General features: G+C 45.2%; 5 protein-coding genes across 7 annotated transcripts; all 5 read left to right on the top strand.

Moving 5' to 3' along the window:
- The first annotated feature begins 141 nt into the window (after positions 1-141).
- LOC101781539 (manganese-dependent ADP-ribose/CDP-alcohol diphosphatase) lies at positions 142-1829 on the top strand. Of its 2 annotated transcripts, XM_004956121.2 has the most exons (3): positions 143-399; positions 501-584; positions 696-1829. In XM_004956121.2, the coding sequence occupies exon 3, from the start codon at positions 737-739 to the stop codon at positions 1694-1696; it is 960 nt and encodes a 319-aa protein (XP_004956178.1). In that variant the 5' UTR covers positions 143-399; positions 501-584; positions 696-736; the 3' UTR covers positions 1697-1829. The 2 variants fall into 2 exon arrangements, with proteins under 2 accessions (XP_022679632.1, XP_004956178.1); XM_022823897.1 differs by having other exon boundaries at positions 142-399; positions 501-1829.
- A 2318-nt stretch (positions 1830-4147) lies between these two features.
- Positions 4148-9197, top strand: LOC101780601 (serine/threonine-protein kinase AFC2). Of its 2 annotated transcripts, none has more exons than XM_022824405.1 (12): positions 4148-4400; positions 5396-5588; positions 6104-6130; positions 6317-6470; positions 6580-6655; positions 6746-6860; positions 7196-7287; positions 7758-7893; positions 7992-8056; positions 8137-8234; positions 8326-8428; positions 8659-9197. In XM_022824405.1, the coding sequence occupies exons 1-12, from the start codon at positions 4305-4307 to the stop codon at positions 8809-8811; spliced, it is 1308 nt and encodes a 435-aa protein (XP_022680140.1). In that variant the 5' UTR covers positions 4148-4304; the 3' UTR covers positions 8812-9197. The 2 variants fall into 2 exon arrangements, with proteins under 2 accessions (XP_022680140.1, XP_004956174.1); XM_004956117.4 differs by having other exon boundaries at positions 4149-4400; positions 6607-6655.
- A 917-nt stretch (positions 9198-10114) lies between these two features.
- Positions 10115-13983, top strand: LOC101779130 (uncharacterized protein At3g49055). Its single transcript, XM_004956113.3, has 5 exons — positions 10115-11496; positions 11589-11665; positions 12054-12165; positions 12268-12384; positions 13369-13983. The coding sequence occupies exons 1-5, from the start codon at positions 10249-10251 to the stop codon at positions 13717-13719; spliced, it is 1905 nt and encodes a 634-aa protein (XP_004956170.1). The 5' UTR covers positions 10115-10248; the 3' UTR covers positions 13720-13983.
- Positions 13984-14101: 118 nt separating this feature from the next.
- On the top strand, positions 14102-17791 carry LOC101779796 (E3 ubiquitin-protein ligase RGLG1). Its single transcript, XM_014804761.2, has 11 exons — positions 14102-14260; positions 14341-15065; positions 15220-15304; positions 15433-15573; positions 15663-15776; positions 15851-15948; positions 16288-16388; positions 16519-16618; positions 16730-16854; positions 16960-17030; positions 17404-17791. The coding sequence occupies exons 2-10, from the start codon at positions 14946-14948 to the stop codon at positions 17009-17011; spliced, it is 936 nt and encodes a 311-aa protein (XP_014660247.1). The 5' UTR covers positions 14102-14260; positions 14341-14945; the 3' UTR covers positions 17012-17030; positions 17404-17791.
- Positions 17792-18026: 235 nt separating this feature from the next.
- LOC101780207 (28 kDa ribonucleoprotein, chloroplastic) lies at positions 18027-20942 on the top strand. The gene is made up of 4 exons (XM_004956116.2): positions 18027-18519; positions 19196-19297; positions 20140-20427; positions 20591-20942. The coding sequence occupies exons 1-4, from the start codon at positions 18091-18093 to the stop codon at positions 20651-20653; spliced, it is 882 nt and encodes a 293-aa protein (XP_004956173.1). The 5' UTR covers positions 18027-18090; the 3' UTR covers positions 20654-20942.
- Positions 20943-27688: the final 6746 nt, after the last annotated feature.

Genomic DNA, 27688 nt, shown 5'->3' with positions numbered 1-27688 from the left:
GTTCACATTGTCGAAAAATAAAACCCTCCCTTAAATTTTGGGACCTGCAAATTTTGCTCCTGCCCAAATGCAGGCCCAAATGTCTATTGTACCTATGTTGGGCCGGGCTCGGGCTTCTTCAGAATGGGGCAGATCCCGATCAGGTTCCACAATTCCACAAGACTCCTCTTCCTCCTCGGGAGGGCGCTTCGAGGTTGTGCGGTCGGAGGACAACCAGTGCCCTGGCCGTGGGAGATTTTCAGAGATCGCCGAGGAATCCGACCAAGTCTATCCAGAGCAGCGGACGCTTTCGGCGACGGCCTCGTCTCGACTCCTGTCTACTTTGTGAGCCGCTCCTCGCTCGGTCTGGTGGGGCGGAGCGGAGATCCATCTGGGCTTGGTTGATTCCTTCTTTTGCAGGTAAGCAATCTTAGCTTCATAGTAGCTTGTATAGATGGATTCCCTTGTTGTGAGTCCGTTATGTTATCAGTACCCAACCCATCCATCCCTTGTTCAATTAGGTTTTGCTCTTAAGGTGTGGATCGATCTCAGAGAGTCAGAGGACACGATAGTACGTTGTTAGTACTCTGTCAGACCTATTTAAGGTGCGCCCACAAATTTCAGTCTGAAAGTTCTCCATAAAATTTTGGGTTCAACTGAAACCCCCATTGCCACCCTTGGCTTCAGAGTCCTGAATGCATCGTGTCTGTCTTCAGTTCCAGCACAGGGATAATTTCTTCCGAGATCAGAATCTCCGATGATGTCTGTGGCAAATGGAGTGGCTGCTGCTTCTGCGAAGGAACCCATGTTTTCGTTTGGTGTAATTGCTGATGTGCAGTATGCCGATATCCCAGATGGCCGCTCATTCCTCGGCGTCCCGCGCTACTACCGCCACAGCATCAGTGTCCTCCAAAGGGCTGTCAATAGATGGAACAAGCATGGCAACATTAAGTTCTCGATCAACTTTGGCGACATAATCGATGGCTACTGCCCAAAGGACAAATCGCTGTCGGCGGTGCAGAAGGTCCTTGATGAATTCAACGTGTTTGACGGGCCAACCTATCACATGTTTGGCAACCATTGCCTCTACAACCTTCCTCGCAGCAAGCTGGTGTCTTTGCTGAAGATGCCAACCCATTCAGATCGAGCTTATTATGACTTCTCGCCATGCCCTGAGTTCAGAATTGTTGTTTTGGATGCTTATGACTTCAGTTGCCTTGGCTGGCCCCATGATCATCCTGTGACTGCAGCAGCAACGAAGCTCCTGGATGAAAAGAACCCAAACACTGACAAGAACAGCCCTGATGGTCTGGTTGGCGTTGACAGGCGATTTGTGAAGTTTAATGGTGCAGTTGGCGAGGAGCAGCTGTCCTGGCTCAATGATGTGCTCCAGGACGCATCGACACTTCATCAAAATGTCATCATATGCAGCCATCTCCCAATGGATCCCGGTGCTTCTTCCCCGGCAGCTCTCATGTGGAACTACGATGAGGTTATGGCTATTGTTCACCGGTACAACTGTGTCAAGGCCTGCTTTGCGGGGCATGACCACAAGGGTGGCCACTCTGTGGACTCGCACGGTGTGCATCACCGCACTCTTGAGGCTGCATTGGAGTGTCCTCCTGGCACCAGCGCTTTTGGGCATGTTGAAGTGTATCCTGACAGGCTGCTGCTTGTAGGTTCTGACAGAATGGCCAATACTGAAATCCATTTTTGAGCCATTAGACCATTAGACTGAATTGTCTAGCATACGAAATTTCATGTGACCTCATTGTTTGATGGCATTATTCCATAGGAACTGAGTTATATTCAATAATGAAATGAAATCCATATGATCCAAATTTAGTTTCTGTTGAGGATTGCTCGATTGTTACTTGTAGACCATCATACTGTGATGCCCTTGTCTGCAGCTACTTCCTCCGTCCCAAATTACTATTCGTTTTGGCTTTTCTAGGTACATAGCTTTTATTATGCACCTAGATATATATTACGTCTAGATACATAGCAAAAGTTATGCATCTAGAAAAGCCAAAATGAATAGTAATTTGGAACGGAGGGGGTACTTTTTTTGCTATGCATTTAGAAAAGCCAAAATGAATAGTAATTTGGGACGGAGGGGGTACTTTACATGAGGATTTCTCGATTGGTACTTGTAGACAATCATACTATGATGCCCCTGTCTGCAGCTACTTTACATGATTATTGTCTAATAATAATCTGTAGAAGTGAAAGGACTAAAAGGAGCGGTTGCAGCCATGTGTTCACATCATCTTTTTCCAATGCCCTGTCCAACTGAAGGAGGTTGATCAAACTTGATGCTCTGTTTCCTTTTCGGTTCCTTGTATGCTTAGCTTGATTTTTGAGACTAAATGGTTGCATTCGCAGCATCTTCTTTTTGTAGTTCCTTGTCCAAGTGCATGAGTTTGATCAAAATTTTATAATTGTATGCTAGCTTGATTCTTGAGGCTAAATGGTTGCATTCATAGCATCTTCTTTTTGTAGTTCCTTGTCTAAGTGCATGAGGTTGATCAAAACTTTCATACTCGTACGCTTAGCTTGATTTTTGAGACTATAAATGGATGCATTCACAGCATGAGGTTGATCGAAACTTGATACTTCTTACAGTATCATACATAAGCCACATGTTTGCGATGCAGGGCGAAATTTGATTGCAGTGGCAGAAATATATGATCAGACTGTCACTACTCACTACTGTATTTTCGCTTCCCTTTTAAGATGTGTTTGGTTCACGCTCGGGTAACATAAACGGTGAGGGAATCAGGTTACAGGGTGTTTGGTGGTGGAATCGTTGATTGCAGATTTTATTTGGTTGGGTGCAATTATTTAACAGTAGAGTAAGATGAGTGTAGCTTAATCGATGTGATACCGGTCAGGGAGGAGCGGAATGGGCCATAAATTGCCCGCTATCCAATTATGTGTTAACGCATTGCAGATCCCACCGAATTAAACAGCCGTAATGTTACCATGTTGGGAGTCTCATAACTCATCCTTTATTTATTTAGAGAGAGTTGTGATGAATTATTGGGAAAAGGAAAAGATAAAGTGAGACTGTTGGAGTACTATTTTCTTATTAATTCTTCCAATATGATAGTTGGATTGGAATGCTCTAATACGATTATGTTACATGAGACCGAACAAACACCGTCTTATAGTCTACTGGCGTCCCGCCCCCGGGCCCGCTTACACCTGTCAGCTCTCTAGGATACCCAAGTCTTTTCTGCGCAGGCCCGCTTACACCTGTCAGCTCTCTAGGATATCAAGAATTCCCTCACAGATCAACCCAAGTCTTTTCTGCGCACTTTGTGCTCACTCGTGCGCACCCGGGAAGAACTTCCCGGTCGATCACCCATCCTGAAATTGCTCCGGGCCAAGCACGCTTAACCTTGGAGATCTTTGAGGATGAGCTTTCGGAAAAGAAGTTGCAACTTGTTGGTATGAGTATTCTATCAATCCTATTAAGCCTTGGGCCAGGATGTCACATCTACTTCCTCCGTTCCAAATTATAAGTCGTTTTAGCTTTTTTTAGTTTAATAGATATTATTATGTATTTAGGTCCTGTTTGGCACAGCTTCACTCCTAAACTCCAGCAACTCCATAAAAAAATTCAGCCAAACACCCCAACTCCAAAACTCCATGGAGTTGTCAACTTCATGGAGCTGTAGTGCAAATGAAGGTGGAGTTTTGGAGCACCTCTTTTGCTGCTCCAGAAACCACTCTTTTGAACCTCCTCGTGGAGTTGGTGGATAATTACCCACCAATACCACTGGTTATGGAAAAAAAACGTTTTGTTCTATTCCGCTATTCCCCATCCCGCACCTCCCTCCGTCACCTCTATTCTCACGACCGTCGCCCGAGCCCCACCGCCAGCCGCCCCCACCGCCGCTCGCCCTAGCCTCGCCGCCGGCCGCACCCCCCGCCGCCCGCCCGAGCCCCGCCGCCGGAGCCGCCGCCGGCCGCACCCTCCCACCACCGGCAGCACCACCCACCTGCTAACGGTACCTTCCCCTCCTCTTCCTTCGGGTGACGGGAGTATCCCGGAACGGTGCACGCATCAAGATGAAGCACGAATCTTGGCGCAGCGCGAGCTCCCTCCGTTTGGTCAAACTACCAGACCCAGCACCAGCAGGAGGCGTACGCTACCGGCCTGCCGCAGCAGGTCCGCACCCGATCCCATTCCCCAGCATATTACGGGCGTCCCTCCACTTTCCCCTTCGCGCGACCTCCTCCTCCTCACAATTCCCCAATTCACAACCCCCCTCCCCGTTCGGGAACACGCGCTAATCGGAGCACCACGAGCAACAGAAATGGCGGCCAAGTGCGCTGCCGCCGCGGCCGATCTGGCCACCGGCCGCCCCCGCAAGCGCCCGAGGCTTGGCTGGGACGTGGCGCCGGCTGCCGAGGTAAACGCCCCTTTTTACCGACTCCCCTGCTCTCCGATGTGCAGTTTAGGATACGTTTTGCCTAGATATGGCATCCCCAGGAGGTGATTTCGCATGGATCAATCATCTATTTCGGTTAGCTTGATTTCGCATGGATCGATCATCTATTTAGCTACCTATGTCATTACCTTGTTATGAATTGCGGATAAATGAAGATTCTGGATCTAGGTCTAGTTGTTTAATTTAGAGTCCGGATCTGTAGAGTTTCTAGAACTGCCTTGCAAAATTAGCATGTTAAGGTTCTGGAGGGTGCTGCTAACTCTTTATCAAGCCAGATTGACTCCGAACAGCTTTTAGTATCATCTAGAGCTTGCATGTTTTCTTATTTTGAGAACACACCCTAGAGCTTGCACGTTTTTCTTGTTTTGAGAACACACTCTAGAGCTTGCACATAGTTTTTTTAAAATACCAAAAAATTGGGTCGATACACATTAAATTTTGCATATGTGGACAATTCACCCTTTAAGATGCTTTAATCATGGGAAACATCTTGGTATAAACTAGTGTCATAAATTATATGAGCTTGCTGCCTGAAATTGTGAAATAGGAACATGGTTTGAGATAATTCACCCAAGGCATTCTGTTGCGATTGTTATTATGCTGGGTCTACATGATTATGATCTAACTGGATTCAATTAATCAAATAAGAACTACCGATAACATTTCTGAATAGTGCGGTATCTGTTAAAGTTTGCATGTTAATACAAGTAATTTGTAGCTTGCCTAGTTCCATTTTTCCTGTGTGGTGTGGATGGAATGAAAGAAAGAATGTACAATACATGCTTTCAAGTTCTTACTTATAATCTGTCATGTACTACGCCTGTGTTCCTTGTGCTATTATCCACTGTATCCCTTTTTTCTTATTTGGCTCACTTATCACTGTTACCATCACATGGGGAAGTATTTGTTTATATTTTTCTCTTGCATGAAAAAAATGAATGGATGGATGTGTGTAGGCTCAGATAGGAACATTTTGTGGGCAAGAAGTTGGTGGTGTGGCCAGCCTGCTATTATCAGCAAATCATTCCGACCATACTTGTTCGTCTCTGCTCCCGAAGGGTGTGGCTCGAAATGCTTCCCCTCCTTGGAGAGAAGACGATAAAGATGGCCATTACGTATTTGCTGTCGGAGAGAATTTGACCTCTCGCTGTAATTACACTTGACTATCATTATTGGATTAATATCTCTGTGATATGTGATGTTTATCCTTCTTGGATTTCCTTTTTTTGACTCTTCTAAAAAATTTTGCGGATACCTTGTGTTAGCATATTCTTTTCTTTTAAATGTGCATCACCATTTAAACCTTTCGTTTGTTTTTCAAACATACCTCAATGCTAAAGGTTGATCTATTTGCTGTGATACCCTTTTGGGACCATTTTTTAAACAACTAATTCATTCAGAAAAGGGCATTTAAAAAATATTTCTTACTTGGATGTTCCTATCTCAGTTTTCCTTTCTAATCTATGGTGGTTCAAGGTTTTCAAGGTCGTCTGTGTTGACTTATTTTATAGCTAAAGCCAGTGATGTTACCATTATGTTTCATCTTGACATAAGCTCCTTTTTTCTTAGTGCATGTCGGCTGTCTGTTTTCTTATTGATAAATGCTCCTGAACTTGTTGCAGTCACAGAAATGGCACTGTTCTAATATATCTTTTTTTTTGCAGACAAAATATACAGAAAAATGGGTGAAGGTTAGTATTTCTTTGCTATCATGTATTCATATTGTAAAATGTGAACTGTTTAATTTTAATTTATTAATTTGCGAATCTAAAGGTGGCATTGTTATTGTCTCTGAAGGACCATGTCGACCGAAATTATTTATATGATGGAACTGAGCAAAACTTACCTGTAATATTTGATATGTTTTTGTTGTTTAGGTACATTTGGTCAGGTACTGGAATGTTGGGACCGAGAAAGCAAAGAGATGGTGGCTATTAAAGTTATTCGTTCTGTACAGAAGTACAGTGATGCAGCAATGATAGAGATTGATGTCCTACAGAAGCTTGCAAGAAACGATGCATCAGGCAAACAGTAAGTCATATGTTTACTTGTCCACAATATGAAACCAAACAAATAACTTCCGTGATGTAAATTATTTTCTTTCTTAAAAACTACTATGTTGCTACTGTGATGGAGGCAGGCTACATGCTTACAAGTGTTTTTGCAGTTGTGTTCAAATACGGAACTGGTTTGACTATCGTAGCCATATTTGTATTGTAAGTATATGGTTGATTTATAGAATTTTCCCCAACCTGTCAAGTAGACATTGGGGTCAAATCAATCAATAAATTTCGGTGAATGAACAGGTCTGCGAGAAGCTTGGCCCAAGCTTATATGATTTTCTGCGGAAAACTGGCTACCGCCCATTCCCAATTGATCTAGTTCGCCAGATTGGAGAGCAACTTTTGGAATCTGTTGCATGTGTGTAGATACAGTACCCTGCAAACTTCAAATATGTCAATTTTTTCTATCAAGATTCTTCCTCACTTTTTTTGTTTTCTGTGTCTGATGTCCTAATCGTCTTTAGCTTCAACTCAATATTTCGAGTCCAAAATTTTTCACATTTGAAAGACAGTGGATAGTGCTTGTCATGTTTTTTTCCCTTTCTTTAGCAAACTTTTCTTATTTTTCAAATACTTTTGTGCTATTTTGGTGCTGTTTTCTTTGCCTTTTGGGATTGTCTATTTTTTATATCAGCACTCTTAACATGGGTTGCCATGATTTATTTCCTGATGTTTGCCTTTCCTTCCTTGCAGTTATGCATCGTCTGCAGCTAATTCATACTGATCTGAAACCAGAGAACATCCTTCTTGTTTCTTCGGATTATGTCAAGTTACCTGATTCTAAGGTACTTTTACCATTTACATGATTAAGATTAACTATAGGAAAGATTTTAGACAAATTTTGACCGTGCTCATTGCTATGAATTGGCATTTGCGTGGTGGAAGGGAAGGAGAGATGGCTAGCCGGGGGCCTAAGCTCTTGGCACAGCAATAAGGACCTTTTCTTCTTAATTCTTGCTTGATTCAATGGGATACACCAGCTCATATTTTTATAGAGCCAGCCCTTACAAATGGTGCTAACAAACTTGATCTCATCTAATCATAACCATCCAAAGTTGGTACTACTTAATTTAGCTAACAAGCAAACTAAGTTAATCTAATTGCATATGGTTGCTGCTTGTGTGCTTGGACCTACATGGTGCTGTCGCTGCTAAGGCGCATAAGAGATATCAGTTTAATCTCGAGTTCATTCTTATTTCTCTTGAACTATACTTTCTGCTTCATTAGTTATCTTCACTAAAAATTTTCAATCTAGGATGGATCATTCTCAAGGAAACTGCCAAAATCAAGTGCCATCAAGTTGATTGACTTTGGAAGTGCAGCATACCATCACCAGGACCGCAGCTACATTGTATCTACTAGGCACTATCGAGCCCCTGAAGTTATTTTGGGTATGAACTTGACTGTAGTTGCTACCCAATTGCATACACCATTTTCATTGCTTGTGGAACGGGAGCTTAATATTTATGTCACCGTTGCAACTTGTAAGGGCATGGATGGAGCTACCCATGTGATATTTGGAGTGTTGGTTGTATACTTGTTGAGCTTTGCTCGGTATGTACTTCTCTTATTTTGTTTGTTGCTATCCTTGAGAAGGGTGAATGTCTGATTAAATCATTGGCCTCATTTTACAGGGTGAGACGCTGTTCCAAACCCACGAGAACTTGGAACACCTGGCAATGATGGAGAGAGTTTTAGGGTCTCTTCCACGGCACATGCTGGAAAAAGCAGAGTATGGCTTTTTTACCTGTGCTATTGGCACTATTAGCACCTAATGCTTCCTTTGAGACTTAACTCTAGCTGCTTGCTTTTTGTAAACTCAGCCAACATGCAGAGAAGTACGTCAGAAGAGGAAAATTGAACTGGCCAGAAGGGGCAACAACAAGGGAGAGCATTAGAGCTGTTCTCAAATTGCCTCGCCTCCAGGTAAATGTGACAGGGCTCCTAATTCTTGGATGATTAATGCTTCCTCCTGGATTTTCAATTTGTTCACTAAACCTTATTTTCCCACCTTGCTATTATGCACAATGACTCAAGTTTTCTTGTTCGAAGGCAATACATCTATTTCTCCTTGGCAACTGCCTTTTAATTTTTTTTTGAAAAACCCTTTTGATTTTATTTACTGTTTTAACAATGGTCCTTTGTCTCCGGCGCAGAACCTGGTGATGCAGCACGTGGATCACTCTGCTGGGGATTTCATTGACCTGCTGAAGCGCCTTCTCGCTTATGAGCCCTCAGCTAGGTTGACTGCTGAAGAAGCATTGAGTCATGGTTTCTTCACAAGATATGGTGAAAGGAGGTCTCTATGACATCTCCGATTCTGAAGAAGCGTTCAGTCATGGCTTCTTCACAAAATCACGAGATATGGCAATAGGCAGTCGCTATGACATCTCTGATGATGCTACGCTACATTCATCTGACTAAAAACTGATGAAAGAACTAGCTATGAGGGTTCAAAGGCTAGTGACGCCGCCAAGAATTCAGATGGTATCTAAACAAGTGCTGGTAGAAAAAGTAGCTTGTATGTTGTGAATTGTGATTGCATGGAAAGAAACTGTAAAGCTCATTTGCTCTTCGCCGTTGTAAGTGTGTATGAAGAGTGCGGTTAAGTTTCTCAATCAGCTTACAAATTGTTCCGCATAATGCAGCTGCAAGTTTATAAATATCAAGCTCTCGAAGAAAGTTTATACAACTACGAGATTCGTACACGCGTCCTAGGTGAAATTGGAATGAAACTTGTTCGTGTCGCTGCTGATGCGTTCCCTTCCGTTGCGGAGTTACTGAAGCATCGGAGTGTATACGAGACGAAGATTCCTTCCTTTCGCCCTTCGCCCAAAAAAAAAAAAAAAAGAAAAGTCTATTTTACTCTCCTCTAGTCCATCAGTTTTGTCAGTTTAACCTCCTGACTCACTTTACTCCCTAAACTATTTCATTTTATCCAATCTATCCCCTGACTCACTTTACTCCCTAAACTATTTCATTTAATCCAATCTATCCCCTAATTAATTTTTTCTTTTTTATTTCTTCGTATATGGGCTGAATTTTGAGTTCAAGTTTTGTGAGCAGATACCATGATATCTTATGTTAAAAAAAATTTCATGGTTATTTTCATAGTTTAGAAATATTTAATACGAAATTGATCTTAGACATATAAAACTGTATAAAAGGTAATCATGAAAAATTACTAATATATTTTTCTAACGTAGAGCATCGTGTTATAATTCAACTGGTAAAATCTGAAATTAAATCTCAACTTGCATGTGAAGAAAAAAAACCTAATTAGAAGGTAGATTGGATCAAATGAAATAGTTTAGAGGAGCAAAACGAACCTAAATTTTGCTTAGGAGGTTAAGTGGACAAAGTAAATAGGTGAGGGTTGTAAAATAGACTTTTTTTAAAAAAAATTTTGAAGACTTCTGTTTTATGGTGCTTCATCCAACTCCTTTCTTCTCCGTCTCCGGCGACCTCACCTGCCCGTCCATGGAGCTTGAAAAGTAGCCGCACGCATCGAGACGGCGGGTCCGAGTCATCATCTTTCCAGAAGGTGTCCAAACAGCCCAACAGAGCAGTTCGTTTTGTGTGCAGAAAAAAATAAAATAAAACCGAACCGGCACCTAATCAAGTCAGCTGGCCCAACGACCCGGCAAGGCAAGGCCGCAAGGAAGATACCTCCCCGTCCACGCGACGCGACGACACAAACCCACCACCACCACCGCCGCCGTCCAGGCCGGCCAATTCCCGACGCCATGGCCGACGACGACGACGCCGCCGTCCTCTCCGACGTCGACGAGGACCCCCTCCCGCCTCCCTCCTCCGCCTCCGCCTCCGCCCACAAAACCCTACCACAGGCCCAGCCCCAGCCCGATGCCCAGGCGCAGCAGCGGCTGCTGGACCTGGCCGCGGAGCTCGAGGAGGAGCGCCGCCTCCGCCGCGCCGCTGAGGGCTCCCTAGCGGAGGCCGAGAACCGTTTCGCCCGCCTCAAGGCCTTCGCGCAGGACGTGCTCCGCAAGCGCGACGACCTTACCACCGAGGCCGCCGCCTCCGCGCGCTCCCTCGCCGCGCTCCAGGCCGAGTCCACCGCCTCGGCGCGCTCCCTTGCCGCGCTCCAGGCCGAGTCCGCCGCCTCCGCCCGCTCCCTCGCCGCGCTCCAGGCCGAGGCCTCCACCGCCTCCTCCATGCTCTCCTCCGGCTTCGAGAGGATCTCCGCCAAGGCCTCCCCTTCCTCGGCCCCCGCCCCGCTCCCGACCTCCCAGAAGTACTCCTCCGGCCTCCCCGCCCTCGCGTACGGCGTCCTCAAGCGCGCCAACGACATCGTCGACGATCTCCTAGCCCAGATCGACGCCGCCAACCGGGACCGCGACCGCGCGCGGGAGCAGATGGAACACCGCAACTACCAGATCGCCATCGAGGTCTCCGAGCTCGAGGCATCGGTCGCGTCCAGGTCCGCCGATTGCGAATCCCTCTCCAAGTCCCTCTCGCAGCGGGAAGCCGAGATCTCCGAGCTCCGTGACAAAATCGCATCTCTCGAGGTAAAGCTTGACGCGCAGAGGCCCGTGCTCGCCGAGCAGATCGGCTGCGCCTCCAAGCTGTACGATGAAATGCGGGAGGTGGTCAAGCTGGTCGATGCTGATGCTGCCAGCACGCTGTCAGACTCGGTTTTTGTCTGGAAGGAGACAGACGTTGAGGAAAGCCTCAAGGTGTCCCTGGAAGGGACGAAATTGGCCTATGAGCTTGCGGCAATGGCCCTGGAGAAGGTTGGGGCATGCATCGATGACAAGGAGAGCAAGCTGAGGGGTTTGGAGGACAGGGTGGATGAACTGATCAAAGAGAAGGAGCACATTGGGGTGCTGCTCAGGAGTGCACTGCAGGCGACTACGAGCGAGGTGTTAAAGGTTGCAGAGGATGGACTGAGGGAGGCCGGCATTGAGATTGGACTCGACGAGCGGAAGGAGCACAGGCCAGGGAGTGTGGAGAAGGACGAGGTCTATACCCTGGTATGGCCAATTTGATGCTACCATCCATGTTATTGCAAGTTCTTCAGCATGCATAGTGCGCTAAATTGTTAGTTATGCAATCAACATTGCAGGCAGGGGCACTAGAGAATACCATGAAGGAGTCCCAAGTTAAGATCATTGAGCTCCAACATCTCATCGAAGCACTAAGGTAGCTATTGTGACTGATGAATGTTTTTTAGTTTTGCGAGCTGGTTACAGATGAGCTTTGGTTCTATTTAGTTCATTTCCATGGCCAAGATTGCTCACACCCAGTTCTAGCCTCTAGGGGTAGAGAAATCCCCTGTTTCAATTTATTGTACATCTAGTCCTTGTTTTCTCTGCCTGTTGAACTTAGAGTGACTTTAATGAACTTAGAATATCATTTGGCTTAGGTTTCGTGTAAACTGAACATATGGTTTTTAAGACATGCTTATTGAACTTCCTTGCAACAAAAAGACATTTGGATATTGCTGCGTTGCTATATCCTATTGTGGATGCTTTGAACCATTGTAAATTGCTTCCCGCTTCTTATCATCTATGCAATTGCTGGCTTTAAGGGCGGAGTCTGGTCTACTAAGAACAAGGCTGGAAGGGCAGGAAAAAGAGATTGTCCAGCTAAGAAAGCAAATAAAGCATCTTGAAGAGAAGGAAAGGGTGGCAAATGAAAGTGTAATTTTCTTCCCCATGTATAATTTGATGTTTCAAGTACACTACTTATTTCTCTTTAAGGTTATTATCAATGGGTAATCACATTCTATGCACTCTGTTCAGGTTGAGGGTCTGATGATGGATGTGACAGCTGCTGAAGAGGAGATTAAAAGATGGAAGATGGCAGCAGAGGAGGAAGCTGAAGCTGGTAGATCAATTGAGCAAGAGTTCCAGATTCAGGTGCTTTAATACAAACATATTCCATATAGTTCTGTTTGGTCTCTATGCTTTCGGTGTCTTGTTTGTGTTTTCTTGAGGGGTTGGGGTTGCTCATAAAAGCTGATGGGTCTATCATGTTTGTCACCTTTGCGTCATAGTTATCTGACTAGAAAGATTTCTTTTGGAGTAACTTCTAGTACAGTGAGTTTGTCCCATGCGCAATCAAACTACCGTGATTGGTTTTGCAACTTATATGTTTAATATATCTAAAGTGAACTGCCTGCAACACCTAGAGTAGCATCCGTGAGAATAACATTTAACCGATTTTTTCCCCGTAAAAAGGATATTCAGCAGATTTTCCTCTGCTACATGTTACAATTATCCAAAACATACATATTATGGGTACTAATAAGTGAGACAAGCATAAGCCTGCAGTACTATATGATTTGGCATACATATCTTATTGAAAACAGGGGAGGGGCCCTTCATATGTTAAAAACCGGAGGGAGTATGTTTTGTTGCTGCTATTTTTGTTACAAATTGCATGTCCATACTTAATGATTATCATTCTAGTATTCTTAAGTGCATTCCTTCCTAGATATGGTCCTGTTAGCTTAATAATCATCTAAATAATTTCAGTTTAGAAACAAGTTAGATGCCTTCTGCAGTTATCCCATCGTAGATAGACAAATTTCACCTATCGATGTGTAATGCAAGGAAGGCCTTGGGCAACTAGTGGTGGCAGAAGATGCGGCTGAACCAATAGCCGGCACAGTGCCATGATGACTGTGTGGAGCATACAGCAATCTGCAATGGAGCATTATAGAGCCTTTGTAGATATAGTGCCATGGCGTTTGGACTTGCGTTTAAGCGAACATACATAGATTAACTGATGCAAGGGAATGGATGGTTTGTTTATGATGATGAAACATCAGTTTCAACCATCCTTTTTTTAAACTTTTGATTAGCTGAGTTCAATCTGATGGGATTTGCTTTGTCACGCAGATCTCATCCCTTAGAAAGGAATTAGATGAGGCAAAGCAAGCTATGGTGGAGCTTGAAAACAAGCTGAAGTTCAAGGAAGAGACAGCAGCCGCAGCGATGGCAGCACGCGATGCTGCAGAGAAGTCTCTAAAACTAGCGGATTTGCGATCATCCAGGCTTCGAGAGAGGCTGGAGGAGCTTAACAGGCAGCTTGAAGAATCAGATAATAGAACCGATTCTGTTAACCGCAATGGCCATAGATACATGTGCTGGCCATGGCAATGGTTGGGACTGAACTATGTGCGGTTACCTCCTGCGGAGACGGAGCAGACATCCAATGAGATGGAGCTATCTGAACCCCTAATAATATAGTTGTGCCATGTCTATACAGTTTACATATACGGCTCCTGCTCCTTCATTTAGAGAAGGGGAACGGTAAATTTTGTTTTGATTTGCGTTCTTGTGTAGATGTTTTCCCAATTTGTTGATGCATGTTTAGTGGAAAACTGACGAGAGTGTTGGATGGCTCCGTGTAATTGTAAAAGTTGATATAGTGAAGATGCTGAGATTTCCATTCTTTGACAAGATTGTTCCATTTTAAGATGAAAACGAACACCAGTTGGTCTTCATTACGAGAAACCGTTTATGCTGCTTTAGATTAGGTACATGACACTGTAAAGGGGAAGTCTACAAGTTTCCAGTGTACAAATAAAGATGTTGAATACTCATATTTGAGAAGCTATCGTGGGAATAAACAGCAGTGTGAAGCTGCAAAATTGATATATCTGTGTTGCTGGCCTACTGCTATTGGATGCGGCATTGGAATGACTCGAATAAGATGCCACTCCTGGTCAACAGCTATATCAAGTCGTGTGCCGTCTCACTGCACGCGGAGTGCCTTTTCAACCTCCAGGTAATGGTTGTTCTTGGAATTATCTAGCGCGTTTCTGCAAAGAGAATATCGATATACACTGATCCTGAACCATCATCCAGATTATCCCAAGGGCGCCAGAGTTTCAGTGCTTGAGCTGCGGTTCCTCTGAGGACAAGATTTTGAAAACCAGCAAAGAAAGAGAGCAAATTCCAACAGGCTAGCAACAAGCCGGCCTTTTGCTCTTTTCTTCCAGGTATAAACGAATCCCAATCTTCCTTTCCCCGCCGTGTTTCCTTTATTCGTACACGACGAAAGTTGGACATGACGCATCCATCTCTTATGCAAAAATTAAGAGCGACCTCGTCGGTGTAAAAGTTTAATAACGTAGTAATACCCTAAAGAATTGCATGGCAACCAACCACTCGCACCACCACAGCAGAGCACCACACCGTAGGCTGCTCGTTTCAGCGTGTCCATCGACATCCTTTGCGCGTCGTTGCCATCGCGTCGCGGCCTCTCTAAGTCCTGCTGGGTCGTTGCCTTGCAGTTTCGTTCTCTCGGCCAATCGCATTCACCTTGCTGCGTCTCATCCCCAAAACTATAAAAAGGCTCCAGGTGCTGATGAGTGCGACTGCGCCCAAGCCTGCTTGTTTCCAGCTCCTGATCGATTTCACTGCCATTTCTTGCTTGCTTTTGAGAGCGTTAGAGCCTTTGTAGCCCGGAGATGATCTTCTCCACTTTGTTTCTGCTGTTCTGCTTCACCTGGTCCCTTCGTCTCAAGAGAGTCACCGCTGAAAGCCATGGATCGGCAGGAACAGACCAGAACTGCAGCACCTTGGATCAGGTCAGCTACATGCTCACTTTCACTCCATTTCATTACCGATTACCCCCGGCGTGAGAATTACAGATGCATGAAGCCAAGAACTTACCTAACCCTTGAGTACCTCCTGACGCTGCCAGTGTTGTTTTGGGTTGGGTATCTCTCTCTCCCCATCCAGGTGAAGGAGAAACTCCAAAAGGTTGGGCTCGAGTCATCTAACCTTGTAATCGGGGTGGATTTCACCAGGAGCAACGAATGGACAGGTTGACACTATCAGTTATTTTCTTTTCTTTTCTTTTCTTTCTTACCATAGATCACCTTGTTTTTTTCCCTCCCTTTTCCCAGTCATTGTGCATGACAACTGACTGAAGTATCGATTGTGTAATTTAAGGGAAGCATTGTTTCAACGGGAGAAGCCTGCATCACCTCGGGAACGCTCCAAACCCGTACGAGCAGGCGATCGGCATTATTGGGAGGACGCTGTCAGCATACGATGAAGACAACAAGATCCCATGCTTCGGCTTTGGGGACAGTAAGACCTCTGATTCTTCGTTCCTTTGCATATAACAAACCAGAGAGGAGAGATATGGTGTTCTCATTTTGCTTCCACGTCTGTTTCAGCAACGACGCATGATCGAAACGTCTTCAACTTCCACAGAGATGGCCGGGCGTGCACTGGTGTTTCAGAAGCACTGCAGCGATACAGAGAGATCGCTCCTCACGTTCGGCTTTCTGGTACAATGCATCTTTCAGTCATTCCGTTTGTCCCCCCATCACACTCACTGACCGGCCGGTGGGTTCTGGTTTAGGGCCGACATCTCTAGTTCCGATCATAGAAACGGCAACGAGAATTGTTGAAGTTTCTAGGCACCAGTACCACATTCTACTGATCATAGCTGATGGGCAGGTATGCATGCCATTTTCTGTGTAAATGCCCTAATTAAAATCTCGTCGATTGTTTCATATGGCAGTCAGATTTGAGCTTTCTTGGCATGTATGGTCCTTTCTGTTTTTTTTAGAGATGAGAAATATCAAGATTTATGCTCTTGCGGTGATTAACTAAACAAAGTATGAAAAGTGTGATCACTGTGCATTGCAGATGTTCTTCAAATAGATAAGGCGCTTTCCATTTCGCCACGGCCTTGTTTAATCTGACATAAATGAAGTTGTCCTTCTCTAGTTTCGGATGACTTACCACTGCTTTACTGACAAATTTTTATGCTTGTATTTGCTCATTTTGCCCCAGGTTCCGATGATTACTGGTGCTCATTCAGCAAGGTATCCGGATGAGACAAGATCTGTGAACATCCTTGAAGAAAGGACTCTTCAGGCTCTCATACATGCCAGGTAACTGTCACCTAATATAGTCAACTAAAGTTTTTTTTAAGTCACCTAATTCTCCTTGTCGAGAAAGCTCAATCTACTTGCAAAGATCCATACGTAGATATAGAGTTGTTATATGGTTTTTTTATTGCAGTCATTTCCCTTTGTCTATTGTCCTCGTTGGAGTTGGTGATGTGCCATGGGATGATCGTATTCACCGCCACGATAACCGGCGTTTGTTTGACAATTTCCAGGTACATGATAGTTACATGTACACTATTCTCAAATAGAGGATTTCGTTTCTTTCTCTCTCATGTGCTTGATTTGATTTTTTTTTCTATTTCTGCTTTTGGTATTCCTTGCAGTTTGTGGATTTCACCGAAATAATGTCAAGGGAAATGTCGCAAGCCGAGAAGGAGGATCAGTTTGCTCTGGAAGCTCTGAGGAAGATACCAGCCCAGTACAGCGCGATAATCGACAAGTGGATCCGGTATGTGTCAGAGGAACTGAAGGTGTTGGTTCAAATGCATTTAGATGTATAGTATGTCTCTGTTGTTCTAGAGTTTTGATTGTTTCGCAATGGCATGATCTGCAGTGAGCAGGCTGCAAGTGCGCCTCCGGGGACTCCTCTTCCCCCACCTTGCTGAGACGGTTCTGCTAGTGCAGGTAGGTTTCTGATCTGATCACTTCAAACAAAAGATTTACAGATACTGGAGCCATAATCTGTCTTGCTGATCTCAATGTAGTTACCTCTCAGAAAAATGGGGGAGTAGAATTTCAGAATTTGCCTCCTTGGCTAGTGGGCATATGCACCTCATAGTGTTTGGGTGCCGTTCAGCGGACCAACACACTCGTGTTTTATTTGCAAACTTTCACTACGCTCACACATTTGACATTTCTCTTTCGTGGCACTGCTACACCGCTAAACGAGGGGGGAAAAGGATCTGAATTGCATCAACCACACCGAAAAGTATCTGGACCTAGCTAGGTGGGCATGAGTATTTCATAACTAACGAAGCCTTGTTTTTGATGCACGCAGGTGAAGCGCAAATGGATGGGGAATGGAACGGCAGATGATGTGCAGCCTGAACTCTGAAGCTTGCTAGTCCCTCCATTTCAAATTGTGGGTCATTTTAGCTTTTCTAGGTGCATAGATGTATATATTATACAAACATCTATGCATCTAGATAAGACAAAACGACCTATAATTTAGGACGGAGGAAGTACCACCTAGAGTTCAGTCAGTTTGATAGTCGACATTAGGTTAACCTTAGGTCTCACATCAGAATTACCTTGGATCGACGGTTTTATGATTACCTGGAATATGCAAATGTTTTCTCCTCCTCCATTTTTTCCCCGATGTGATGTGATTTGTATCAGATGTGGCAAATACTAACAACCATTTCGGGAACTTTGTTTTTTTTTTCTTTTGATAGCCATTTGGGAAACTGGCTGACCTTGGACTAAAAATGCGAGTAGCAAAATACACGGCCCAGCCCATGTAGAACACCCCGTCCGCGGCCCGGCCCATACGAAAACGAGCGGAAAATATCGGCTCGTCCCTCTTCCTCCTCGTGCGCTGCCCTGCCGACTCCTGGACCTCCTGGTCCTGGCGCCCCACCCCCAAAATCCCCTCCCCGCTCGCTGTCGCTCCTCCCTCCCTCTCTTATCCCCTTCCCCTCCTCCTCCCATTCCCCTCTGCCCTCCCCTCGCCCGCGGCGCCACCATGGCCTCCTCCGTCGCGGCGTCCCTCCGCGCCCTCGCTTCCGCCAGCACCTCCGCCTCCCTCACGAAGCCCACCACCCCCACCTCCCCCTTCCTCGTCCTCCTCGCCCCGACGCCCCCGCGCCTGCTCCGCCTCCGCTCCGCCCGCCGCCTACCGCTCGCCCCACTCGCCGCCTCCGACTCCTTCGAGTCCTCCGTCGGCGTCGACTACGCGGAGCCGGCCGCCGCCGACGGGGCCGAGTCGGAGCAGGAGGAGGCGTTCGCGTCGGGGGAGGAGGAGGAGGACGCTGCCGTCGAGGAGGAGGAGGTCGGGGAGTACGTCGAGCCGCCAGAGGAGGCCAAGGTCTACGTCGGCAACCTGCCCTACGACGTCGACAGCGAGCGCCTCGCGCAGCTCTTCGAGCAGGCCGGCGTCGTCGAGGTCGCGGAGGTGAGACTAGCCGTTGCTTCCGCGGTTCCGCCTCCTTAATTTTTATACGCCATGCATAAAAATTGCCTCAATTTAAACTTCTGACTGGCTCCGCTGCCTCCATTCTGGAGCGGCTTCACTTTTAGTCAGGTAGTGCGAATGTCTTTATGCCGCTACGCAAGAGTAGCGAAATGCACTTTTGGAGTTGCAAACGTGCAGCTACTTTAGCCTACTTGCCCGAATTATGACCTTATTCCTTCAGATATTTTAGGTTCCGGTATGTTGTAATGTGGTATTGCTTCATGAGATGTTCTTGTTGTGTGTTGAGATATTGCTGTGATTAAAGGTTCTTATCAGAACAGCATCTTTGGCTAGGTGATTAAAAACCTGTTATGTGCTGTTAAGCAAAATGGCCCTAAGCCTTGTTTAGCTTTCAGCACAAATTGTCAGCCTAAGACACTGAACATGTACACTTGACACTTGTTGCTCATCCAACCTCTGCACACTATGGAGGTGCCTACCTAGCTGTATCTGTTAGGTCAGGCGTTTAATGGATTTTTTTATGATGCTCCTAGTTCAAGGATATTCATGGTTTGCTCGTTCGAGGATATATGTGTTCCTGACTTCCTGTTCCCCCTGGCTTGAAAAAAGAGTTTGCTTATGTGCTCTGAAGTAAACTTACTTTGTTGCTATGCAGGTCATTTACAACAGAGAAACAGATCGGAGCCGTGGATTTGGATTTGTCACCATGAGTACTGTTGAGGAGGCTGAGAAGGCAGTGGAGATGTTCCATCGCTATGTGAGTGTATTTGATGACTTGATGGAGCTGTTTTTCTTGATAAATTCTGGGTTTAGTACTTTAGTTATGGTTACAATAGCCTTGTTTGCTTATGCTAGTTACAATTCATTTAACCATTGTTAACTACTAATTTGCACACCTGTGTTATGCATCGAATGCTGTTCGCAGCTTGCATATAAATATGGTTCATGTAAACATTAATAGATTGCTAGGGCATAGGGGTATATTTTTCTCATTCCTAGGGCATGAGCAGTGGTGTGTGAGGATCTAACTGACACACCAGCAAATTCATCTGTACTAAAAATTCATGCAATGTGCTAGCCCCTCTTGTAGGACCCACAAGCCATTGAACAAGTAACAAAGTCAGCACTTCCCCACCTTTCCCCTGTGCTTATGTTGCTGCTGTCTCAACTAGTGTTGGAAAATATAGTTTTCAATGTTTCTGGCACCGGAGCTTCAACTTGAGCTGGACCTAAGTATCTTTTCCTTGCTCCCGTCCCATAGTCCCATGCAATGGCTTGGAACAAGGAAGGAGCTGGAGAAGTGCTCCTAATCTTCTAGCTCCTGCACGGCCAACCCATAGCACATGCCTGTAAGGACTTTGATTTTAGACATACATGCCTGTTTGTGTGCTGTTCAAGTGAAGGCTTTGTTGTAAGTGAACTTCAATACTTTATACTGACTTCATCTATATGCTATGCATGAGTGCTATCTTCCACACACAGATATATATATATATATCTCGAAATTTCATGATTCTATCCTATATGGATGTGGATGTCCCAGTACAATTTAAGAATGTACAGTTACATGAGTTGCTGAGTACCTGTTTATGTGGACAGGATGTCAATGGAAGGCTTCTGACTGTAAATAAAGCAGCTCCTAGAGGCTCTCGTGTGGAAAGAGAAAGATCTCCCAGACAATTTGGGCCTTCTTTCAGGATTTATGTGGGCAACCTGCCATGGCAAGTGGATGACTCTAAATTGGTGCAGTTGTTCAGCGAGCATGGTAAAGTAGTTGACGCCCGAGTTGTCTATGACCGAGAAACTGGGCGTTCCCGGGGATTCGGTTTTGTAACTATGGCAACACAGGAGGAATTGGATGATGCTATTGCTGCCCTTGACGGACAGGTCAGTGTTGATTCCCTGCCATTTGCATAACAGTAGTACTTGAATGAAGCAAATTTGGCTGTACCGTGGAGTGATTCTATCTTCTACCTCTTCTATATTCCACAGCCAAATTAAAGCTTTTGTTACCCCCAAAAATATGACTTCTCATCCTGTAATTGTACAGAGCTTGGATGGCCGTGCCCTGCGAGTGAATGTTGCAGAGGAGCGACCGCAGCGAGGTTTCTAATCAGGCTGTGTGTGGGTGGACAACAGGCTTGTTCCATAGGAGCATCGTAGCGTGGTCTGATACATGTAGACCCTCCGTTCTCTTTTCTTGTGTTGATGGGCTTGCTACCATCCCGTCTTATTGTGAAGAGGGAAGTCTTCTGCTATTTTGTTAACTATTGGTTGTGTTCACGAGTTCATGTCTTGTAGGCTACTGTTGTGGTGCACCTAGCTTAATTTGTCGATGCAATTCGAAATTTTGTCTGACATCTGTTCAAGGAAAACAAGTGTGTATGTGCATGTTTGCTCTACTGCTTTCTGGACGAGAGTACGAAACATGTTCACTTACACGTGCAATTTCCAGCCACATATGGGCCCACATGTCAGTGTTAATTGCACGGCTAACGTAGCGTTTAAGGGGGGGTTTTCTTTTGGAATCGCTGATTACGTCCTTTGTTTGGTGGAATCACTGATTACGTCCTTTGTTTGGTTTGATGCGGTAATAGTAATGAACAACGTTATAGCTGTTTGGTTCACTACTTAGGTATCACAACATAGTTTTCAAATTTCAACAGGTTCGGACTTTCGGAGAGTAATACCCTATGTTATGTGTCCTGGTAGATTGTATTACTGGTATGGGATGCGAGAAGTTGAGGTGGGATCCGTCACCTTTGGGGGGCACCCTTGACCATCTTATAGGCTGACGACCTAGGGTTACAATCAGACAGGATCTAATTCTAGTAGGCAATCTGAGTTGGTTTACAACAAGTATCTCGTGATATCCGGGCTGAATTAATTCGCTCGGCCTCCTGGCTTGTGCTCCACGTGTCTTCATACCTTGACCCGCATGGTATGGTCGGGCAGGCCCACTGACATTCCAACCACAATATGGTCGGGCAGGCCCACTGACATGCTAACCAGTATCCTTATCGATGGGGACCATGGGTACCCTTATCCCTCAATAATTCATGGTGAAGTAATAAATGTATTCATGTTCTTAGCAATCTAAGTGTCTCCTTTGATGGTTTTATGCTTTATCGGGTTATTAATTGATGATAGATTGCTTAGGGTGTTCTTGTGGTCGTGTTGACCAGATTTGCATGCCCGATCTACCGATGAGTATGACATGTTCTTATGATCATATCCTTAACCTGCTAGCGCTGATAGAGGTGATCATGACATGATCTTTCTTGTGTAAGGTGGGGGGTTTCGAGATCCGAACCGGAGGTGTAGATTTAAAGATGTTTTTTTTACTAAGATCATACATGTGTTGCTTCGCTATCCATGCTCAGAATTACAACATATGCATAGTCTGTCGGTGTTTGCAACGTACCAGGGGTGCCCGAGGTAGTATTTTGGTTAATGGGGCTCGCCGAGATCAGGAACTCAAAGGTGAACACAAACACACGATTTAGACACGTTCGGGCTGCTAGATTGCGTAATACCCTACGTCCTATGTGTCGGTTGGATTGAATTGCTTTGGAGAGGGTCCCTGACTCACCTTATATTGCCGGGGGCATGGTTACATGTCGGTTAATTTACAAGAATACTAGTCGGATTCGACCGACTAGGCGAGTCCTACTCTAATTGCTACGAGTACTTTTCCTAATTCTCGACTAGTTCCTGTCTTGCCACGTAGACTACACTGTCCTGCACCATAGCCTCCATGTCAGATACGTCTTGGTGTACAGCCCTGTATTTAGGACTATCCAAACTTTCTGGTGGGCCCATAGATGTATGTACGACAAGCCATCGAGTACTTTTTAGTCAAATGCAGCAGTTCCGAGTACTTTTGTAGGCTTCATCGACTAGTTTTGGTGTCCTTCGAGCACTTCGTCGGGTTGAGTCTTCAAACGTACGCGAGCACTGTCATGTGGCAAGAATGTGCTCAAGCCTCATATAACTTAATATTGAATCCTTCATCTCTAATTTTATATGAAAGTGCGATGAAAGTCGCACTCCATATGGAGTAGCCCCTAAGCCTTAGGTTGAATCGAAGAATCAGGCTGAGGATCAATCTATAATTTGTATCATTTTCCCCTTAAAATCCAGAGAAAAAACTTTTTTGCCGATTACACGTGGCATACAACCCCCGAGCCTTTTACCGACTAGTTTGGTAGGTATAAGTGTGGCGGAACCGTCCAACTTAAACTGGTTTAAATGCGCCTAATCGCTGCCGATACAGCAATTATCCGAAACGCACTTAAAACAATATAAATCCGGTCGTCCGTCGAGTATTCCTAGGACTCCTCGAATGATCCACGTCACGTCTCATAGCCATACACCAGGATTGTTTCCGCGATGGGAAAGCATCAACAAATATTACATTTTTACATACATACATAAGGTGCGAGTTATTACAAGACGTAGTTTGAAATAAACTTAACAGTGCAGGTTAGACAGAGGTTCTAGGAATTAAACATAAACGGGTTCAGGTGGGAGATGAGCATTCAAGATTTTTCTAAGGGTATTGTGAGACTCATAACAATACCCTAGTTTTTCGGGGCTTCCTTCTCAGTGGATTCCGGCGGTGCTTCTGAAAACAGCCACAAGGGATAACCCTGAGTACGGGGTACTCAGCAAGGCTTACCCGACTAACTAATATAATAGCTTTTCTTGGAACTATATGATAGCTTTTTCGGTGTACTGGCTGACACACTTTTGCCCAAAGAGCTTACTAAAAGTGAGACCTTAGCTTTATCTTTTATTTCGATTAAGTTATTACCTAACCATTCTAAATGATGATAAAAAGATTATTTGCAAACAACAAGGTATTAAGTCATACACCAAAATATTAGTGGAAAGATATAGCATTCATGAATTCGAACTACGATGCTCAACAGTGATCAAGTGCATTCATAACCGAGAATTGCGGCGATCCGGATCAAATTACATCATGCAAGAGAGTACCCTGATCACCAGTTATATACGACTGTCCAGGTCGTACGTAACGACCTTTCGATTAGCAAATCCAATGATTGGGAATAAGACTACCCGGACTCAGGGACGCACCCCCACATGGGACCCCATGTCTGGCCTGATCACCATGTGAGTTTTCAGGCTACGCCCCTGCCAATCTCCAGCACGTCAAGCACGGGTACGAAGTATTCCCGATCAGAGAGTTTACTAACCTATTGGGCTTTACTGGTCCCATACCCAGTAAGTGATCAGATGTCATTCACTTGATCAGAGGTTAAGACAACGATCGGGCCTTAACCAAATTAATCTAGCAGACAGAACTACATCCTTAGCTTCTGTCCGCTTCTTAATTTCAAGCTATCTTTCCATAAATAGCATGTATGACCCCACATTTCACCTTAAGGTTCGGTAAACCAATTACTTAGGCAACTAAGCATTTCTAGACTTGGGTTACTTACTAAATGTTTGAACAAGTGGCAAAGATGTCCTTAAAACAAGGTATGATAATGCACAAGAATGAGTTTCAATCAACTCCTAGACTTAGTGCATTCATATAGCAAATAATCGATAATTGGACACATGAAATTATGACTCCAAAATAAATAGGTGTAATGCACCGGGGCTAGCCTTGTTCTATAAAAAAGTTAGCACTGTCTGAAGGATTGGCCTCACAGGGGACCAACTCAATGATCTCTTCGAACTCTGGAGATCCTTCTGAAAATTCCGAGAAATCCTCTTCCGGTGCTTCGGTGTCTATGATAAAGCATATGCAGGGGTTAGTAATGCAACTTTTTGAATACAAGACTATACAACTTTCCTTCATGATAAAGTTGCAAGCCAACAATGGACTATACAATTTATCATGATAAAGTTGCAAGCCAACACACAAAAACCCGAAAAGATTAACCCACCATTTTTATTTCCTTTATTAACCTTATCTAAGGCTCTTCCTTTTATTTTTAGAAAATGTTATAATTATTTTCTAGTCTTGAAACTTAATTTCCTATGAGTTAACAATAATGTGTTATTATGAAAATGTGATTCCATATTTTATGTATTTAATAAAGATTAAGTATTTATTTAAATACCTTAAAAGAAAGGCATTAAATAAATACCCAAATTTTTTTATTATTTTTCCTAGGGTATAAAAATTTTAATGCATAAAGGAAAATAAAATAAGCCTAACAAAATTGGTTTCACTAATTTTGGACACCCCTAGAAATTTCTGTGATTTAAATAGTGATAACCAGATTTAATCTATTATTCTACAAAAGGAAATCTAAGTTTTCCCGAAAAAGCCCCGGCCTACTTTTCTCACGCGCCCTCACTCTACCCCCTCTCTCTTACGCTGGGCCCACGGCTCGGACCCACCTCCTTCTCCTATTCATCCAACCCGCCGGCCTACTTCCTCCTCTGCTGGGCTCACTGGGCCGTTTTCTTTTTCCTTTTCCTTTCTCAATCCGATACCAGCCCAATGGCCCGCCTTTCCTTGTCCTTTTCTTTTCGTGACACCGGCCTGCCTCACCGGCCCACCGGCTCACTGGATCTCACGGGCCTCTGGCCTCTTTCCTCCAACAGCCGCCCGCACTGGCACCCGGTCCTCCAAGACTGCGGCCCATCCGACGCCCTTGCCCGGCCGGCCTCCCTTCTCCCCTTTTCCCTTTGACGCGCGAGCCCGCCGATGCCAGACCCTTCTTCCTTCTCGTGCCAAAATCCGAGCGCGACAGGGGGCGGCGCGGCTTGCCGGCCGGCGCCCTACCGGCGACGGGGCTAGGCCGGGGAAGCATCCCCATGCCCTAGCGCACCCGTGCGCGACGGTAGCTCCCCGGAAGGTGGCCGAAGCCATTCCCTCCACGGCGGCGGGCGGCGGCGCTAACGGTCGGTCGCGACTAAACACAACGACGGCGCAGCCTACCCCGACGACTACCTCTACGGCTTCCTAGTACCCTAAGGACTCACCTACGACTGTCCACACGGAAAGAAAACGATGGCAAGGAGGTGCTCAGCGTGAGCAGGAGGTGCGGCGGTGGCGGACAGAAACGACGGTGATGTAGGGCACGCCGGCGGAGAGGCTGGGCAACAAGTTGCTAGGGTTGCTGGTGGGGTGTGAGTGGAGGTGTGGACGGAAGGAATCAATGAGAGCTGCGGTGTGGTGGAGGAATTTCACCCGGCGGCGGCGACTTGACAGAGAGGACGGCGGCGGTAAAAAGAACCGACGGTGAAAGTGGCGGCAGGAGCGGTAGATATATGAAGTTTTACCGTGCGCATGGTCGACACCGTGGCCTAGCTAGGGACTTGCGTGGTGAGGAGGTGCCGTAGCTGCTGCGCTGGCGGTCGACCGAAGACGCCGGCGACGACATGTTGTGCCCTGCTTCTGTCGCCCTCCCCCTCCTTGTTTCCCTGACACCCGAAGTTCAAAGCTCGGCCACGGTCGATTTTGAATCCGACGGCTCCACGGTCCTTTAAACAAAGTTGTTGATAAACTTGAGCTCTTTAATTCATATTTAGACTCCTACCCGAGATAAACATCCAATTGTTGGAAATTTTCGAATTCTTTCCCTCAGTTAACTGAATCTCCTTTGACACCTCATTCAGTTCGTCAGACCTTCAACATGGTCATTTGCACTTTTGTTGATTTAATTTCAGTGGCCCAAGCTCACTCCTCTTAGTCCAATTAATTCCCATTTGTGTTCTACAACTTTCAAGGATTCCATTTTGCTCATAAACACTTACACCTTTTGCTTTACATTCTTCTGAAATCGGCTCCAAACTCAGCTACTTATTGCTGTTTCAGACTTAGACAATTTGAGCAATTCAGTCTACCGTGACAAAGTGCTGACTTTGAGCTCAATTTTGAATTTGTTCCCTTTACTGTTCCTGATCAACAACACCCGAATCTATTTGTCCAAAGTTCATACTTCATCACTGTATAGTTGCCTTGGTACACTTATTTGGAAAATTTGATAGAAAACAATCTCCAAAATGGACACTGATGCTGTTTTTTTTTCTGAAATCCTATTTTCGGACGATGAACAGTACCCTTCTGTTTTAATTTCTTTCTTTGGCTTTCTTGAGATATTTAGGTCCAGATTTTTGTCCCCAATCTTGATCTCCAAGTTCTAAACACTCTCATCCTTTCATTCCATATTTTTGCCAAATTTTTCTGAATTTCGAATTCAAAATTCAAATTTTGGTCAAATTTGACTTGAATTTGATTTTTAGCCAATTTCTTCTCCCTTTCTCCATAATTCTGCTTTTGGCTTTTCTTAGTTACCTTTGATGACTTAAAACATCAGGTGTTACAATAAGGGTCAACCTTTGGTCAACGTGACCATGTGTCAACGGAAACCTTATCTCTTCTCAAAATAGAGATAACTGCCAATCAGGTGTGAAAACCTCAGATCCATTAAACTTGAATATTCCTTTATTCCCGCTGCTGTTATTGCGCCACGGTTATAAATAATGGAGGAAATTATCCCTTCCGTTTTACCTTGGCCATATGTCTGTTCAACTTCTACACTGTAGCTCTAGCGCTGCTGCCCAATCTTCGAGCGCTAGCGCCCCCTCCCCCCCACCCCACTCAGCCCTCGAGCGCATGCGACAGAAGGCACTCGTGACATCGAGAATGGGGAAGAAAGCAGCTACATCCAAGGTGGTTGAGGGCAAGAAGAAGAAGGCGGACAAGAAGAAAGAGCCGCAACTGCCGGTGCCCAAGTATGGAAAGACGGACCAAACTGCACCACTGACTCCTGCATGTGCGTGGAAGAGATCCGCTCTAAAGGAAGAGGAGATCAAGATACTTGTGGCCACCAACCTTCTCCAAGAGAAAGATGTCATCAACTGGAGACCCGCTTTAGACAACTCATTGCCACTGAAGGAGTACCCGAAGGAAACGGTAATCTTTGCGCATTTCATTGAGCGTGGTCTTGCTTTGCCGGCGTTAGATTTCTTCCTGGGTCTCTTGGATTATTACAAATTGGAGCTTGTACATTTGAATCCCAATGGCATTCTGCATGCCTCGATTTTTGTGCATTTGTGCGAAACTTTCTTGGGGATCTATCCCTACTTCCAACTATTTTGGAAGTTCTTCCGAGTGAAGCTGCAGCCAAAGAGGGAGCACACCGAAGTAGTTAGAGGG

This window comes from Setaria italica, chromosome II (genome assembly GCF_000263155.2).
Source record: "Setaria italica strain Yugu1 chromosome II, Setaria_italica_v2.0, whole genome shotgun sequence".
NCBI classification, from domain to species: domain Eukaryota; kingdom Viridiplantae; phylum Streptophyta; class Magnoliopsida; order Poales; family Poaceae; genus Setaria; species Setaria italica.
The sequence above is the reverse complement of the archived record's forward strand: the minus strand, read 5'-3'. Positions and strand labels throughout refer to the sequence as shown.

Excerpts from the sequence above, each read along its gene's own strand:
- LOC101781539 (XM_022823897.1), top strand. The coding sequence starts at position 737 with ATGATGTCTGTGGCAAATGGAGTGGCTGCTGCTTCTGCGAAGGAACCC.
- LOC101780601 (XM_022824405.1), top strand. The coding sequence starts at position 4,305 with ATGGCGGCCAAGTGCGCTGCCGCCGCGGCCGATCTGGCCACCGGCCGC. Across the intron at positions 5,589-6,103 it reads AGAGAATTTGACCTCTCGCT|ACAAAATATACAGAAAAATG; the intron begins GTAATTACACTT and ends TTTTTTTTGCAG. Across the intron at positions 6,471-6,579 it reads AACGATGCATCAGGCAAACA|GCTACATGCTTACAAGTGTT; the intron begins GTAAGTCATATG and ends TGATGGAGGCAG.
- LOC101779130 (XM_004956113.3), top strand. The coding sequence starts at position 10,249 with ATGGCCGACGACGACGACGCCGCCGTCCTCTCCGACGTCGACGAGGAC. Across the intron at positions 11,497-11,588 it reads AGGACGAGGTCTATACCCTG|GCAGGGGCACTAGAGAATAC; the intron begins GTATGGCCAATT and ends TCAACATTGCAG. Across the intron at positions 12,385-13,368 it reads AGCAAGAGTTCCAGATTCAG|ATCTCATCCCTTAGAAAGGA; the intron begins GTGCTTTAATAC and ends TTTGTCACGCAG.
- LOC101779796 (XM_014804761.2), top strand. The coding sequence starts at position 14,946 with ATGATCTTCTCCACTTTGTTTCTGCTGTTCTGCTTCACCTGGTCCCTT. Across the intron at positions 15,305-15,432 it reads CAGGAGCAACGAATGGACAG|GGAAGCATTGTTTCAACGGG; the intron begins GTTGACACTATC and ends GTGTAATTTAAG. Across the intron at positions 15,777-15,850 it reads TCCTCACGTTCGGCTTTCTG|GGCCGACATCTCTAGTTCCG; the intron begins GTACAATGCATC and ends GTTCTGGTTTAG.
- LOC101780207 (XM_004956116.2), top strand. The coding sequence starts at position 18,091 with ATGGCCTCCTCCGTCGCGGCGTCCCTCCGCGCCCTCGCTTCCGCCAGC. Across the intron at positions 19,298-20,139 it reads TGGAGATGTTCCATCGCTAT|GATGTCAATGGAAGGCTTCT; the intron begins GTGAGTGTATTT and ends TTATGTGGACAG. Across the intron at positions 20,428-20,590 it reads TTGCTGCCCTTGACGGACAG|AGCTTGGATGGCCGTGCCCT; the intron begins GTCAGTGTTGAT and ends GTAATTGTACAG.